The sequence below is a fragment of the Doryrhamphus excisus genome, chromosome 7 (assembly GCF_030265055.1).
Source record: "Doryrhamphus excisus isolate RoL2022-K1 chromosome 7, RoL_Dexc_1.0, whole genome shotgun sequence".
NCBI lineage: Eukaryota > Metazoa > Chordata > Actinopteri > Syngnathiformes > Syngnathidae > Doryrhamphus > Doryrhamphus excisus.
The window spans coordinates 5410845-5429392 of NC_080472.1; the positions used below are offsets into that span (position 1 = coordinate 5410845).

The 18548-nt window shown below is 37.6% G+C and overlaps 2 protein-coding genes across 3 annotated transcripts in view; one reads left to right on the forward strand and one right to left on the reverse strand.

Moving 5' to 3' along the window:
• Positions 1 to 549: 549 nt before the first annotated feature.
• si:ch211-71n6.4 (para-nitrobenzyl esterase) lies at positions 550 to 9381 on the reverse strand. The gene is made up of 10 exons (XM_058077505.1): positions 9256 to 9381; positions 8210 to 8480; positions 6621 to 7041; positions 5778 to 5885; positions 5443 to 5639; positions 4996 to 5195; positions 4852 to 4910; positions 4222 to 4389; positions 3196 to 3423; positions 550 to 2342 (listed from the first exon to the last, which is right to left on the reverse strand). Exons 2-10 carry the CDS (start codon positions 8471 to 8473, stop codon positions 2200 to 2202), a joined length of 1788 nt encoding a protein of 595 aa, XP_057933488.1. The 5' UTR covers positions 8474 to 8480; positions 9256 to 9381; the 3' UTR covers positions 550 to 2199.
• A 1736-nt stretch (positions 9382 to 11117) lies between these two features.
• Positions 11118 to 18548, forward strand: part of large2 (LARGE xylosyl- and glucuronyltransferase 2) — a 35097-nt gene continuing 27666 nt past the window's right edge. Inside the window, exons 1-2 of one of the 2 annotated variants that reach the window (XM_058078309.1) lie at positions 11118 to 11414; positions 15438 to 15501. The gene's annotated coding sequence lies outside the window, so the exon portion shown is untranslated. The remainder of the gene's footprint in view (positions 11415 to 15437; positions 15502 to 18548) is intronic. The other variant, XM_058078308.1, reaches the window with a different exon arrangement.

Genomic DNA, 18548 nt, shown 5'->3' on the forward strand with positions numbered 1-18548 from the left:
AATTAAGGACCCCCAAACCTCCGTATAGACGACTGTATAAATCAGTGAGGACCACATACTGAAAAATGAAAGGATGCACTTTGATATTTTGTAATATGTTGAAAATTATATACATTAAAATTATTATTATTTTTTTTATTATTTTTAATAAAATTGTTATAATTATATTATTAAAAAGTGCATCTCAGCAATTATTGCAGCTGAACTTCAGTCTGCTCAATTTTTAATAATAATAAATTTAATTTATAACGCACTTTACATCAAATGAATGATCTCAAAGTGCAATTTTAATTTTCCAAATATTTCAACTTTCATATAGTGGCGAAAAAACAAATGATTAATTTGAACTTCAGTCCCCACCCTTATTTTTTTTTCCTTCTTACATTATCTTCATAGATTCTCATCCAGCCGTATGCTCATTGGGGTGCTGGAGCCTACCCCAGGTGACTTCGGTCTAGAGGTGGGATACACCCTGGACTGGTCGCTAACCAATCACAGCGCAATAAGCAATAATAAGTAGGAATAATTTGGCAATAAGAGAGAAAGACATTTGATTTCCCTCACTTTTAATGTAAATTCAATATAACACATGCTCCATAGCATTGGCTCACCACAAAGTGCAAAAAGATTGATTGATTGAGCTAATTGACATGGATAGTAGTCAGTGCAAACACGTGATCGAGTGGCATTTCTCTAAAAAGAGCATATAACAATAAAAACATGCATCCTTCATTCATCCATCCACCCATTTCCCATCGCTTATCCTATGCATCCTTCCTCTTTGCCAATAAATGTCAATTCATCAATAAAAACATCCACTGTACAATGTTCTCTCGTTCACCCGAAGCCTGCATTCAATGTGACTTATAAAGTACATGAAGTGTATCAGTACTCTTGATACTAAACTACGTTGATACGTATCCACGTACCCGTTTCCCTTAAAGAAAAAACACATACAACTTCTCCAATAATGCCATTCAGTTAGGGACGACATACTGAATTTCACCACCGCCATGTTTTACTATTTATTTATTTAGTTATTTATTTATTTCTTATTTCGTCTTCACCTCTGAGGTGGAAAAGCGCTCTACAAGTGAAAGACCATTTAATTGAGGTGAATTAAATGAACCCATCTGAATTCAAGAAAAACTCTTCAATGAAGGTAAAAGTAACTTAAAATGTTAATTCATTTGTTTATCATTTTCTTTCATCATTCATATTTATTTATATACATTTTGAAACATATTTAGGTTTTTTGGAACGATGATATCTTATGTGAAAAATTTATTTGGTTAGAGTGTGTTTTGGTTAAGAGTCTGACCTGGAATGGATTACTGGCACTAACCAAGGATCCACTGTAATTCTTTTCCTTACTTTTCAATATCACAAAAATAAACAGATATAATAAAAAAATAAAAATTAAACATAAGCGTGAATAAGTGTTTATCAAAGTGTGTGATGCGGTGTGATAAGCAGAGTACAAATTATATCAGTGAGACTTCATGTACTAAGGACGATAACACTTCATTTGCAAAATGCAATATTGTTCAAAAGATTTAAAATTTCTTCATCATAACAGCCCACATGTTGATCTCCCACTCCAATCTTTTGAACTCCTCCACCAGGAGCAAGACCTCACCAGCGTGCAATCCACCCCTTTTCGGCTGAGAAGCACGCCCTCATATTTTGGAGCATGAATAAAAAAATGAGCTGCATGCCATCAATGTTACAAAGATTAACATTTACATCATTTTCATAAAACAACTTTATCCTTTGTTTGGTTTGTTTTTCATATTGCGACTTTTTTGTTCTCTTAATATTTATGACTTCAGACTCTTTATTTTTGTAGGATTACTACTTTTTTATTCTATTTTTGATTATGCTTTTTAAAATGCATTTTCTTATTTCATTGTATTTAAGCCCTGATCTAGGAGAATGTGACAACAAGGCATATTCACATTAGACCCGTAGTCATTTAAGGGACCTGGTCACTGGTTGCTAAATATAGCAACACTGTCACCTACTTTACGGAGTTGGAACGACGTGCTCCACTCACACACTGTCCCGTTTTATGTTTATGAGCGAGGGCCAATTGGAACAACACCGATTGGTTGTTAATGTTGAAAAGAGTCCAATGTTTTCTTTCCCTTTAAAAGCCACATGAAGTCAAGATAAAAGTGGCTGTGAGGTAAGGTGTCATCAGTTGATCCAAGCATAAGCATACAGACCATTCTCCTTCCACAACTGACAGCGAGCCGATGTAAAGTTACGGGCAACCTGGAGGCTGCTGGACAGGAAAGCTGTGGCTGCTGGATATTCTGGCCACTCCTTATCCATTTTACCTGCAAGAAGAAGACATTCTCATTATCGTGTTAAATGATGCAAAAGCGATGCAAAAGCATCAGATAGTGAACCCTGAAAGAAGTTTTGGATGGCCCTGACCGAGTTCTACTGACGTCAATGTGATCCAGATTTTTTTTTTTTGCAGATTGCCTGCACTCAGTAAAAGCAGACCTAAGTATCTGGAAGTCCTTGGGAGCGCTTTGGAGAGTGACCAATCACAGTGGAGTGTATGTACCTAGGGGATGGAGTAAATTAATCAGACCGTTTGGGTCAGAATTTATGGAATCACTGCTGAAAGAAGTGCAGAATCGGGAAGATCTGGAGAGCTTTCCTTGCGGGTTATTGTGTGTAGCGGCTCTAAAGGAGTCCACAACTCATTCATTCATTTTCTACCGCTTATCCTCACGAGGGTCACAGGGATGCTGGAGCCTATCCCCGCTGTCTTCGGGCAAGAGGCGGGGTACACCCTGGACTGGTCTCCAGCCAATCACAGGGCACATATAGACAAACAACCATTCACACTCACATTCATACCTATGGACAATTTGGAGTGGCCAATTAACCTAGCATGTTTTTGGAATGTGGGAGGAAACTGGAGTACCCGGAGAAAACCGGGGAGAACATGCAAACTCCACCGAGGGTGGCCGAGGGTGGAATTGAACTACGGTCTCCTAGCTGTGTGTCCTGTGTGCTAACCACTCGTCCACCGTGCAGCCTGTCCACAACTCAATACAATCCAAAAAATTATCAACCAACCAATTAATAGTTTTTTTCAAATAATCATTAATTGCAGGCCTAGTCTCTGTGTTTCGTTAGATTTAACTTGTGGACACTTGTGGGCGTCATAGTTACCTGTTTTGGCAAAGTGCACAAGGTGACTCGTTATGACGTCCTGGAAACGCTTGTCCTCATCAGATGGTGTCTTCCCTAAAATGAACTGCAGTTCTCCAAAGAAAGCAATAGCGTCCAAGCAGTGGAAAGAGAAGCGGCTATCAAAAGGAAGCAGACCGGCTGACGTGTTAACTGGTCCAGAAGGTGTGTATGTCACCACGTAGCGATACACTGGGCTCTGAAGGGCCGCTGCACAAAAAAGAAAAAAAACAAAAAGAAAAGTTAGTTACTCCTTGTGTGTTGTGCCATTCATACACCGCATGGATCCAACTGTGTTATGAATGTGTTTGATCACAAACATTCTTATGCATGTATGTAAATTGTAAAACTATAAAAAATGTTTTGTGTTTACATTTTTGGCTGTCTGGAAGCAATTATTTTGATTTAAATGATTTCTTATGGGAAAATTGATTCAGTTAGAGTCCGCCTTTCTGCAACGAATTAATGATGTTAACCAAGGTTCCATGGTATGTCATCTGGGGGGGAAGTACCCAGCCAACCTGAAAAATTTGTAATTTATATGCACGTTAATGCATGTAAAACTATAACTGTAAAACTATAAAAATGTGTTTTGTGTTAACATTTTTGGCTGTCTGGAAGCGATTATTTGGATTTGAATGATTTCTTATGGGAAGAATTGATTCAGTTAGAGTCCGCCTTCCTGCTACGAATGAATGATGTTAACCAAGGTTCTATGGTATGTCATCCAGGGGGAGTACCAACCCAACCTGAAGAATTTGACATTTATATGCATGTAAAAGTATAATTGTAAAACAATAAAAATTTGTTTTGTGTTAACATTTTTGGCTGTCTGGAAGCAATTATTTGGATTTAAATGATTTCTTATGGGAAAAATTGATTCAGTTAGAGTCCGTCTTTGTAAAACTATAACTGTAATACTATAAAAACACGTTCGGTATTAACATTTTTCAGATTTGTGGCGTAACTGTGCAAAGAAGCAAATAAGTGAGAAGAGAGAAAAGTTACCTGCAGCCCTCTGGGCCAGATCATGATTAGGACAGGTGACTCTGATGTCAGATACCATGGTTGTATATGCTCTCTCTGGACAGCGGTCTCTGGTGGGGCAGGGGTCTGAGCGTGGATACAGATCCAATGCATCTTTGGGAAGATCGTCTCGAAAAGTCTTTAGTTTTTCTGAGAGGAGAAGACATAGCCACAAATTACAACACACGTTTTACACACACAACTTTACATTATTACTTGCATACAACATATTTATTGCGCATGCAGTGAACTATTTTTTGGTCTTAATTTACATTTTCAGGGCATAAAGCTCAAGAAAACCCCAAAATGTGTCATAATATTATTTATATTATTATAATATTATATTTATATATATTATTATAATATAATATTATTATTATATTATAGCATCCTGGTCTTCCATAAAACCTCAACAGTCCCATGGGCTTATTGCCTCAGTGCCAAACCAAATTAAAGCAGTGATTTGTGCAAAAAGGGCCGCAATTAAGTATTGAATACAGTAATTAAACATCACTTTCAGTGAATTGAAATTTAATTTAAATAAATTTAATTTAAATAAATCCCATTAAAAAAAATTTTTTTGATGAAATATTCAAAATTTTTGACACGTACCTGTCACAAACCAGCTATAGTCATCCCATGTCCACATGGAGATGTTTTCAGCTGGAGGGCTGCAGAAGAAACAGAGGACTCCAGAGTTAGATCGCCGTGTCCACTGAGCGGTAAATAATTGATGTAAATGAGGTAAAGTGTCACCTGAAGTCCGTCTCCTGCTCTGTGGTCCCGATGACAAAGGGGACATCATTATAGGCTCCTTTCTTCTCCCATGTCTCAAAGGGTGACGCTTCCAGGACATACCCGTCCACCACTGCGACAGGTCCGCAGAAGTGCCCTCTGGTGGGAAGGTCAGTCAGGTCATCTGCAGCCCAGGAAGGGTACTGCTGCCATGGCACAGCCTTAAAAAATGGTAACCGGCAGATTTAGAGAAGAACACAATCCACAATGATAGCAACAAGCAGCAGTTAGACAAGCGGTAGAAAATGAATGAATGAATATTCCCCATAAAAAGGTAGAAAATACTGGAGAAATTATTACCAAATAAATTAATCCTTTTTTAATTGTCTTACTTTCAAATAAAAAGAAAGAAGCTGCATGCTCATATTACTCCACCTGCTAAAATAAAACAATCCAAAAAGTCGATACCTGTAATATCTGTTTAACAGACAGCTGTCTGAGGCACAGAAGGTCTTTGCAGCCTGTTTTCTTCAGGAAGACCAGATTGTCAGACTCAGCCTGTTGCAGCGTCGCATTGTAGACGTACGAGCCACTCATATCCACGGCCGCCTGGAATAGACCCTTTGCAAGCGGAGACATCATCAGGGTCCATACAGACGTGCCACCTTGCAGATAAAAGACAAAAATGTTTAATACAATGGAATTTTTTCAAAAACAAACTTCGCAGGGTTGTCAATCTCTAGCCACATTCCAACACAGCACAACATTTTGGAGTGGGGGTCGGTCGGTGGGATGTTTCATACCTGAACTTTGCCCAAAGATAGTGACTTTGCCAGGGTCTCCTCCAAAAACGTGGATGTTTCTTTGGACCCACTTTAGAGCAGCAATCTGGTCCATAAAGCCATAGTTCCCTGCGGCAAAAGAAGAGCAATTACTTCCAGTTTCTATCATGTTCTCAAACTCAAACCCTAGCAGTTTATATGGTCATTATCTCCTAAAAACACATAATTTCAACTTGGACAGTACCAGTGGCAGAGGTGTTTTCATGGGTCAAAATGCGTAACAAATCCATAAATGTTGGGATGGCACTGACACATCACTCGCCCTAGGTGGGCGGACCCCACTATTTACAACTATAGTATTCTGCTTCACCCCAAGTTTGTGAAGACTTCTACACCACTATGTACATCTGTGCAACACTTTGTTCTTTATATTCAGTATAGTTACTCCAGATTCCATTCACTATGCAATATCCGATCAAGCGCCATGTGCAATATTAAGACTCTAAGTGCAATATATTAAGTTCTAAGTGAAGTATTTCTATAATGCCTCATGTTAACTCACTAGCAAGATCTCATACTGTATAGACTGGTCATATATTTCATCTCATTTCATATTATCTGCAAACTGTATTTGTATATAACTCTGGGTGAAATTGTTGATTTGTTAATACTTGGGTTGTTTATAGTGTTTATTTTTTATAGTGTGTATTTTGTACACAAATCACAAAAAAGGTAATAATAATTAATTCAGATGTAGATTCAAATTGATGATGCATCCATCTTATTTTTACAAAGTGATACTTATACTATTTAATTGGTATCAGATGGATACCAAATCTAACTAAGCATGTCGTTCAAACTGACCTGAGGTGTTCTTGGGCGAACCTTCCCGTAGTATCTCCAGCGCCAAGAAGCCAAATGCATTGAGTCTGTAGTTAAAGCTGACATAAACCATCCCCGTTTCTGCTGCAAGCTTCTCTGTGGGCGAGTAGCCATGTTCTCCACCACTCAACATGTGGAGGTATCCCCCATGGATCCAGACCATGACCGGCAGCTTTGAGTTGGCCTGCAGCGTTGGCGTCCACACGTTGACGAAGAGGCAATCCTCTTGTCCCATCAGCTTGCCTGAACTTGATAAAGGCCGCACCTGAGGGCAAATGCTGCGGAAGCGGCTGGCATCGCTGACTTTGTCGGTACACACCGGGTCAGCTGGAGGTGCCCAGCGCAGATTACCCACTGGTGGAGCGGCATAGGGGATGCCCTTAAAGGAGTAGGCTCCATTTTTCTGTCAAAATGAAGATTAAAACCATTAATTGAAGTCATTAGGAGTTTTATAATACAAAAACCTATGGTATACCAATTAAGCTAACATGCATGTTTTTGGAATGTGTAAAAATGTGAAAAATGTCCGTGCAAAATACTTTTGGGGTACCACGTAACTCTGCCACACTGCATGTGAGCTCACTGCAAAATGACACAGCAGTCCCGGCACAGTGTGGGGAAACTACCACTGTAGCTACGAAACCGAATGTCCGTTTTGCATTTTGTTGGTGTGGCAACCAGCTAATTAGCGCACCTACCATATTTGAGTGTGGCCCTGAGTTACAAAAGTAAAGAAGCTGATAGCTTTTGGAGAAGAAAACAAACTTAGTGTCACTTGGATACTATGAACATCCAGCAGCAACGCGACTTTTTGGCATGACTACTATTTTGAAGAAAAGTATACTTCACCAAGTCGATGATCTAGTACCTCGAGAAGTGTTTTGGCTGAGAGGTGTCACCACGATGACACTACTTCCAATTATAAATTTATTTATCGTTTGCTTTAAAAAATCGAACATATTTACAAACAATATGTTATATACTGTTTGATAATTCGCAGCTAAACAATGTTGATGAATCATGGCAGGGACCCTTTAAGACCTTTCAAAATACTCTATTTAAGACCTTCTATGAGATTTTAAGTGAATTTTACACATTTTAAGGTCTAAAATTCAAATGTTTGGATGTTAGACTTTTTTTTAAAGATTTAACAGGTACCCTTTCATTACAGCTTTTCAGCTCCATTGTTTTTGTGAGGCTGCATCATCTGCTATGGTTTAAAAGGAGCGCAGCCTCCAATTAGTGTCACATTCCTCCACGCCCATGATGGAATGCTGGTCATCAACAAGCTGTCAATAACCAGCCTTCATTTGCTTGAGGGAACGTGACTGTTTTCTTCTTTTCCCACATGAACGGTTAAAATGTTGATTAATAACTACATCATTACCGCGATTGGTATATACTGTACAGAAAAAGATGGAAAATAATATATAATTTACTACACAAAGAATACATTTTCAAATTATTCTCATGACAAATAGAAAACATTTGTTAAGCCAAAGTTTTAAAGATTGATGGTGCAGATCTATGATGGCATTTCTGATCGAATAGATCAATGACAAGTTACTCACATGTCTTCCTCTGTAGTCACCACAGTCAGTGGTGACTTGGGCCAGTCCAGGAGGGAGCGTTTGGGCCACATAGCCCAGGTAGGTGGCCAGAACCAGTAGAGTCAGCACCCCAAGGCAGATGAGGACAATGCAGCGTCTGGACAGCACCAAGAAGGGACTGATGTAGGTTCTGTGTCGTACATACTGCACCTCTTCTTCATCTTCCTCCTGCACCAGGTAGCGGTATTCCGTCCTTTCTGGCACCTCGTATGCGTCCTCATTCATCTTCAATCTGGGGTAAAATACAGTAAAATGCAACTGTAATAACTTTCATTTCTGGCATGCATTTATGTCATCATCAACAGCTTTAACTGTATACACGTATATATATATATATATGTATGTATGTATGTGTATATATATATATATATATATATATATATATATATATATATATATATATATATATATATATACACACACACACACATAGTATAATGTTTTGAAGAGTTGAAAACATGAATCACGAATCAATCAGACAAAATTATTCACACACTTCATGAATATGAATATATACACACACACTTGATTTTACATAATATTTAAAAGTTTTGTAACATTGCTACACAATATGTCAAAGTCATTTCCTGGCCACTGGAAAGTCAAATCGTGAAAATGCTAGGAAAAAAATTAAACACAGTAATGGTGTAGTAAATCTGTAGACATGTTTACTTACTGACAAGTGCTGTTGCTAAACTAAACTAATAAAGTCCAAGACTAATTTACTTTAGGAAAGTACATTTCACATAACACGCACTTTATTCACACTTTCATTTTTATCACACTAGCACACATACACTTCGCGTTCGAATTATTGTTTATATTAAATTATCCAAAAGACATGGTTGCTGTTAATCCATGAAGCATCATTGCTCTGACATTTATCAGAACAAAATGTAATAATTATAACGTTTAATCATTTGCACACAATCTTTCAACTTCTAAGCAAACACATCCTCGTTCTACTCGACAGGGGATTGCATTATGTTTGTAAATGTCTTACTTACCATTGAAAATGACTTCAACACGGCAGTAAGACAGTCAGTACACGTCTAGAAAACAATCAAAGTAGAAGCTGAACTTGTGTACATAACAGGGTGCGTCGGAGACTTCATCTTCTTCTTTTGTATTTCCGGCGTATTAAACGCGGGTAGTGTGTTATAGTGCCATCAACAGGTGAAAACTTGTCATTGCAATTCTTACCTTTTATCACTTAACCCTTTTCATGTTAAGCGAAAAAAGGTAATACTCTAACAAAACAGTTGCAATATTATGACAATATTGTGATTTTAGCAGCGTAGAGTTGAAATATTAAAGGAAAAAACTTCGATAACGATAATCTTTTTAAGTCGTAATATGACAAACAAAGAAAACAAGAAAAAGTTGTCATCTTTTTAAAGAATGATGTTGAGAAAATATATATATATATGTGTGTGTGTGTGTGTGTGTGTGTGTGTGTGTGTATATATACATATATTTGTATATGTATATATATAATGTTTTTTTAACTTGGAATATTATGAGAAACCAGGAAAACAACAAATAAAGTTGTAATTTCTGAAAAATTGGTTGCCCAAAAAGCAATAATGTTACAAGAATAAAGCAAAAACTATTATGGGAATAAAGTCACAATTGCCAAATTGTTGGGAAATGTACAAAAAATTTGAATAACGTCATAATATTAAGCGAAAAAAGGTAATACTCAAATACTCAATACAATTGCAATTAACAATATATGACAATATGACAATATTGTGATTTTAGCAGCATAGCAGCATTGGAATATTAAAGGAATATATATATATTTTAAGTCATAATATGACAAACAAAGAAAACAAGACAAAGTTATCTTTTTAAAGTAATCTTTTTAAAGAATGATGTTGAGGAAAGTTATAATATTATGGCAATAAAGTCCAAATATTATGGGAATAAAATCCTAATAGTACACAAGGAACATTTACAAAGATTATGTAACAAGAAAGTTGAAAGATTTGGAAAATGAAAAAAGCAACACAGCAAAAATGGAAAAAAAAAGACCAAAGAGGGAAGTTAATACTAATTTTGTTTTACTGTTTTATAGTATTTTTTAACATTTGGACACTTTTTTGATACAAAAAATGACATTTTCATGCCTTGTTTAACTTGTAATTTACTGAAATGAAGTAGCGTATTAAAATGAAACGTATGTGGTGCAGCTATGCCTGACTCATGATCTTTTGTATTTCCGGTGGATTAAACGCCGGTAGTGTGTTATAGTGCCACCAACAGGTGAAGACTTGTCATTGCATTCTTACCTTTTATCACTTTAACCCTTTTCCTCGCACATTTACACACCGCCATCTCAAACATTTCTATTATTATAAAAATGTGTCTTGCGTTTGACAATGCTTCAAAGTTCAGGATCACTTATTGAAATCGTAAGTATTTTTGGTTGTTATTTAGCAGCACATGGGTAAAACACACAACACAAGAGGGGAGTGTTTGACCATAAACAAGGAAAGGAAAACTGACTTGCGCATGCGTACATCTTTCTTTCTTTCTTGTACTAAAAGTGCATTTTTGGTGTCAATATACCTTACCACTTCATTCACTTGGAAGAAACGTGTACATTTTTATTAGCTACAGGTCTACGACGTTAGCTAGTGCTGCTAAACTGTCATTTAGTGGGGCTTGTGCTATACCTGTGATTGTTTCCTTGATGAATTACCCCTGGTGGGTGACTTCTAAAAAGAACCCAAAACGAGTCAGTTTTTTGAACGGCTCTTAGAAAGGAACGGCTCCTCGAGATTCAACTTCGCCCTTGTGTGTGTATGTGTGTGTGTGTGTGTGTGTGTGTGTGTGTGTGTGTGCGTAAAAGGGGGAAAGCAGGCAGCGTCTGCTATTGGATGAGGTTTATGTGGGAGGGTAACCTTTTTGTGTTCATGTTTCAGGATATCTAACGAGCCATGGCAGGATGACTGAACATGGAAGCAAAGACTTTGTCTTGTGGAAAAAGTGGATTTTGTAGCAACATGACAGAGACACGTGTCCGTGACCAGAAGAAGACTAAGAGCAGCCACCGTCTTAAATAGAAAGTATTCCCGAAGAGTCTTCATTCTGACTTTCGGTCAAAGCTCATGTGGAATAACCGCAATGTGGGATTAACATCTTACTACTGCACACAAAGGTCAGTCTGTTTTTCATTTGTTATTCATATGTTATTCTATATCACTGTTTCTCTCTACTTTCTCTTTGGACTTGACAAAAACAATGTCGGAGTGATAATGTGCTCCGAACTATGATTATGCATAGGGATCACACAAAGTATGGGTGGGCAGATCCGGTAATTGATTGATTGATTGATTAATAGTAATATTGGATTGATAATAGTGTGAGGACATGTATATTTTTCATTAAAATCAATATAATCAATATAATTCGTTTGTCCAAAGTGTAGCCCAGGGCCATTTGTGGCACAGTGTGGCATACATAATGTATATATATATATATATACATGTATGTATGTATATATGTATATATATATATGTATGTATGTATGTATATATGTATATATATATATATATATATATATATATATATATATATATATATATATATATATATATATATATATATATATATATATATATATATATATATATATATATATATATATATATATATATATATATATATATATATATATATATACATATACATATATACATATATACCTATACAAAAACATGCTAGGTTAATTGGCGACTGCAAATTGTCCATAGATATGAATGTGAGTGTGAATGGTTGTTTGTCTATATGTGCCCTGTGATTGGCTGGCCACCAGTCCAGGGTGTTCCCTGCCTCTCGCCCGAAGACAGCTGGGATAGGCTCCAGCACCCCCGCGACCCTCATGAGGAAAAGCGGTAGAAAATGAATGAATGAATGAATATATACATAGATACATAGTACAATGTTTTTTAATTTGGAATATTATGAGAAACCAGCAAACAACAAATAAAGTTGTCATTTTTGAAAAATTGGTTGCCAATAAAGCAATAATGTTACAAGAATAAATAAAGCAAATAAAGCAAAATAAAACAAAACTAATATGGAAATAAAGTCACAATAGTCAAATTGTTGGGAAATTTACAAAAAATTAGAATAATGTCAAAAATAAAGGTAATTAAAAAAAAGGTAATACTCTCACAAAACAGTTGCAATTTTATACAATATTGTGATTTTAACAGCTTAGAGTTGAAATATTAGGAAATATTTTTAAGTTGTAATATGACAAACAAAGAAAACAAGCCAAAGTTGTCATTTTTTTAAAGATTGATGTTGAGAAAAGTTATAATATTATGGCAATAAAGTCCAAATATTATGGGAATAAAATCCTAATGATACACAAGGAACATTTACAAAGATTATGTAACAAGAAAATTGAAAGATTTGGAAAACGAAAAAAGAAACAACAGCAAAAATGGGAAAAAAGACCAAAGAGGAAAGTTAATACTAATTTTTACTGTTTTATAGTATTTTTTATTGACACAAAAATACATTTTCATGCCTTGTTTAACTTGTAATTTATCAAAATGAAGTAGCGTATTAAAATGAAACGTATGTGGTGCAGTTATGCCTGACTCATGAACTGCCATACTAGCTAGATTTCATAATCACCTATGACACACCTGTGCAATAATCATGCTGTCTTATCAGCATCTTGATGTCATACCTGTAAGGTGGATGAATTATGAATGCTCACTAACATGAAATTAGACATATTTGTGAACAATATTTGAGCGAGATAAACTCATATACATAAAAAATGTTTTTCATCTTTGTATTTATATATTTGTTGAGCATATAAAACAAAACCCACCCAGGTAATGATGACTGATAGTCATGTCTTGTATCTGATGTAGATTATTATTTGTGTATTTTTCATCATATTAAAAATGATGTTGTATTGTCATTTCGGTGAAAACAAGAAAAAGACCTTATATTTGTATATGAATATGATTATTCAGCACACTTTCACAAGGTGTGTGTGTATGTGTGTGTGTGTGTGTGTGTGTGTGTGTGTGATGACATTTGTGACAAACGGCAGACAGAAAGAGCAAGAGCAGCAACATCCTGCTTCTCCGCTGATGCTGAGTCAGAAATGGAGTGAGAAGAAGGATGAAGAGAGACTGTTAAATATTTCAAGACTGGTGATGGTGGCAGCTCTAATGTCTTTTAGAGGGCAAGAACCCACAAGAACAAGAACATTGGCACCGCTTTGGCTTGTTTGTCATCCAAATTCTGCTGTTAGTAGTACTGTATATTAGTAGTACTACTTTAGTCGTGGACGTGTTGTTAGTGACGTGTGTCTAAAATTGATGACCACTGTAGGTTCACTGTACATGACTATATTCCTTCCTTTTTTATCAGCTTTCATTTAAATCCATCCATCCATTTCTATGGCGCTTATCCTCACTAGGGTATGCTGGAGCCTATCCCAGCTGTCTTTGGGCAGGTCAATAGCATGTCACCATCATTCACACTCAAAACATTTACCGTATTTGTATTAGTTGTTTATGGAGTGGGCAGCACGGCGGTCGAGTGGTTAGTGCGTAGACATCACAGCTAGGAGACCAGGGTTCAATTCCACCCCGGCCATCTCTGTGTGGAGTTTGCATGTTTTCCCCGTGCACATTCCAAAAACATGCTAGGTTAATGGTTAATGCCAGAAAACGAGTTAATATGAGCTAGCTAACTATGCCCGTGATTGGGACACACCTATTTCGACTACAAAAACGTTTGATATACATGCTGCTATAATGCAAGAACAAGTACACTGATGATAACATGTAATACTTAAAAGTATACTGGCTGCACGGTGGTCGAGTGGTTAGCACGTAGGCCTCACAGCTAGGAGACCCAGGTTCAATTCCACCCTCGGCCACCTCTGTGTGGAGTTTGCATGTTCTCCCCGTGCATGCGTGGGTTTTCTCCGGGTACTCCGGTTTCCTCCCACATTCCAAAAACATGCTAGGTTAATTGGCCACTCCAAATTGTCCATAGGTATGAATGTGAGTGTGAATGGTTGTTTGTCTATATGTGCCCTGTGATTGGCTGGCCACCAGTCCAGGGTGTACCCGGCCTCTCGCCCGAAGACAACTGGGATAGGCTCCAGCACCCCCTGCAACACTTGTAAAGATAAGCATTAGAAAATGAATGAATGAATTAATACTTACTTACATTGTATGTGTTCATTATATTAAATATAGTGTTGTGGAATAATGTCAGCAGGTAGGCAAAGGTCATGCACCTCTCACGGTGTGTGCTTGATTGAGGTTTGAAAGCGGCTAAAAGACGGAGCTATTGATAGCGGTCACGAAACCAAACAAGAAGTCCACTTATCATCTTGAGCATATATCCTCCTCTCACCATGACACACACCTATACGCTTTATCGGTGTGGGCAAATGCAGTACACAGTGTAGTACACTGAGTCACAACCCACACACAGCTATAAAAACATACAAAGAAGTACACTCTTCTGCACATGCAGTAAGAAGAATGTTCAGTTATGAAAATAGATGAGCATACAATACAGATTCAGAAATAGCTTGTATTTAGCTTTCAGTAATGACATTTAATCGTGTTTTTAAGCCTTTTGCTAACACGTTATTTTCAATTCCACCCTCCGCCATCTCTGTGCGGAGTTTGCATGTTCGTTTTAACTTTCTCCGGGTACTCCGGTTTCCTCCCACATTCCAAAAACATGCTAGGTTAATTGGTGACTCCAAATTGTCCATAGGTATGAATGTGAGTGTGAATGGTTGTTTGTCTATATGTGCCTTGTGATTGGCTGGCCACCAGTCCAGGGTGTACCCCGCCTCTCGCCGGAAGACAGCTGGGATAGGCTCCAGCACCCCCACAACCCTTGTGAGGATAAGTGGTAGAAAATGAATGAATTGCATCATATCACAAGAAATTGCACCATATCATATCGGGTTGCATTGATTTAAACTAAATAATTATCATGTTGCATCACACTGTATCGTGAAGAGAGTGAATTGTATTGCATCGTATCGCCAAAAAATCGTTAAAGTATCGTATCGCTGGCAGTGCATCGAGATGTGTATCGAATTTTCCTCAGTGCTGAGATTCACACCGCTAGTATAAACGTGTATTATTGTGCTGTGACATATTCATTTCCCTCACAGGATCCCTCACCACTGTGCACTTCGAATTTTGTGGCTTCTCTCTATCAACCGTTTTTCATTCATGGTATGTTTCGGCCGAATGCAGTCTATTATCAGTCAAAATATATGCATATTTAAAATCATTTTACATATTTTTCGCCAAGCATGAAAATGGCTAAATGAATTCAAAGACATGATTATATGTAGCATTCTACACTGGTCACTAAGTGTCAGAAATGTTACTAAAATGTGAGACACACAAGCACCAGACTTGATGTCCGGAACAACAGGCTATTATTGCAGGTTTGAATAATCTCAATAATAACAATAATCCCTAACACGGGCTACTACTGCACCCGAAACCCAGGCCAAGCTGTATTCAAGACCACTTCCTGTCCCCTAACACATTTATAGCAACACGCACAAGCATGAGTCTTATTTAGTTTTTATATGTCTATATTTTCTCTTATTATGTCTAATATTTGGGGTATTATGAGTGTAAAGGTTGATATAGGGGTGTTATTTCATGTCTAGAGGGCTCTAATAATGTTAGAAAGGATATTTAGAGGGTGGTAAACAGATTTTCTATGCTTGAACTATGAAAAAAATAATAAAATTAATTTAAAATTGAAAAATAAAGAACCCCCCCAACATTCACCAACCAACCAACAAACACATTCTGCGTTGGCCAATGTAATATTATCCATAATAGTAGTATAGTAGTATTTTTATAATAAGGAAATATTTTAGTGCCAAAAGTGTGGACACCCCGTCTTTCTTGATGCATTGAAGGTCTGCACATGGAATGGGTCATTTGTCATGTCGCAGCAGTGCATCTGGGAGATGGAGTAAGATGGAGTAAGATGGAGTAATGAAGTGTGAAGCAACACAGCTATAGCATCGTTATTCTTATTCATATTCATATTCTTCAGCACTCTGCTGGTAATTGTAGCTACTAATGCAGGAAGACTTGATGTGTTCATCCAGCATGCATTGTTTAGTGTTTTGGTCTTAATGCCAGGCTATCACATGACACCACATTAAATCTATAAATTAGTGACTTACTTGGAATCTTTTTAATGTGTGTCCTTGTTGGTGGGAACATGCCTGGTGTTTGGGAATGGAAAATTGTTACTCTTGTTGCATTAGTCATGGCAAACGCTTGATTGCAGTTGTTGCCACTAAGGGTGGCCCAACCAGTTATTAGTTTTAGGGGCAATCACTTTTTCACACAGGGCCTTTTTTTCTCCCTTAATAATACAACATTTTATTTAAAAATTGCATATTGTGTTCAGTTTTGTTGTCATTGAATACTATACTACATTTATACATTTCTATTAGTTTCATGATCTGAAACATTTAAGTGTCACACAGTCACACAAAGTGTGGATACCATGAATAAAAACATGATAATAATTAAAAAAAGACAATAACAATGAAAAAAGTTCATTCATTCATTCATTCATTCATTTTCTACCGCTTATCCTCACAAGGGTCGCGGGGTGCTGGAGCCTATCCCAGCTGTCTTCGGGCGAGAGGCGGGGTACAGTCTGGACTGGTGGCCAGCCAATCACAGGGCACATATAGACAAACAACCATTCACACTCACATTCATACCTATGGACAATTTGGAGTCGCTAATTAACCTAGAATGTTTTTGGAATGTGGGAGGAAACCGGAGAACCCAGAGAAAACCCACGCATGCACGGGGAGAACATGCAAACTCCACACAGAGATGGCCGAGGGTTGGATTGAACTCGGGTCTCTTAGTTTGTGAGGTCTGTGTGCTAACCACTCGACCGCCGTGCAGCCTGAATAAAAACATGATTCATTCATTCATTCATTTTCTACCGCTTATCCTCACAAGGGTCGCAGGGGGTGCTGGAACCTATCCCACGTATCAGGTACACCCTGGACTAGTTGCCAGCCAATCACAGGGCACATATAGACAAACAACCATTCTCACCCATGGACAGTTAAAACACACGCACGTGGGAGACCATGCAAACTTCACGCAGAGATTCAAACCCAGATCTCCCTGATCTCCTGACTGTATGGCCAACATGGTCACCACTGGGTCACCGTGCGGCCCTAGTGCATGAATATATGTCTTTTATAAGATTAATATAGGACTTTTGGAATATGCAGTATTATGGAGTGACTTGTAATCATGTAGTTTTTCCAATACAATAATTTTGTTGATGTTCTTATGATGTTAAACATTCAAAGGTTACTATTTCCAGGACATATAGAAGAATGTTTTTCATGTTGTTGTGATGCATGATGAAGTGAGGAAGTTCATACAAGAGAAAAGAGCACCACAGCGCAGTAAACATGATTTGTTTGTGTGTTTGTGTATGTATATGGAAGTGTTCTGCACTGAAATGTGAAATTTATAATGAGCTCCATGGCCATCAACACTCACACATGCATACACACACACATACACTGGTGTCCTCCCCCCCATGACCTTTAATGACCTGTCATGGCCTCTGGGCACTCGCACACAATGACAATCCTTTCAACTCTGACCTCTCCACCGCAGAACACCTGATTGGACACATCAGAAACGTTTCAGGTCATGTGATTTGACGAAAGGGTTCGTGTTCTTTTGTTGTCCACTGAGGTCACGTCCACACCGACATCAATATGTCATTTTAGCAATATCTATTTCATTTTATATCTATAATTATATATATATATATATATATATATATATATATGATATTCTATAATATTTCTATAATATATCTATATTTTTATTTTTCACATATTCACTGAAGTCTCCATCCAATTTTCTACTGCTTGTTCTCACGAGGGTCGCAAGGGGTGCTGGAGCCTATCCCAGCCGTCTTCGGGCAAGAGATTGGTCGCCAGCCAATCACAGGGCACATATAGACAAACAACCATTCACACTCACATTCATACCTATGGACAATTTGGAGTGGCCAATTAACCTAGCATGTTTTTGGAATGTGGGAGGAAACCGGAGTACCCGGAGAAAACCCACACATGCATGGGGAAAACATGCAAACTCCGAGGGTGGAATTGAACTCAGGTCTCCTAGCTGTGAGGCCTGCATGCTAACCACTCGTTCGCCCTGCAGAAGCTCATTTTTCGGCCCTTTGTATT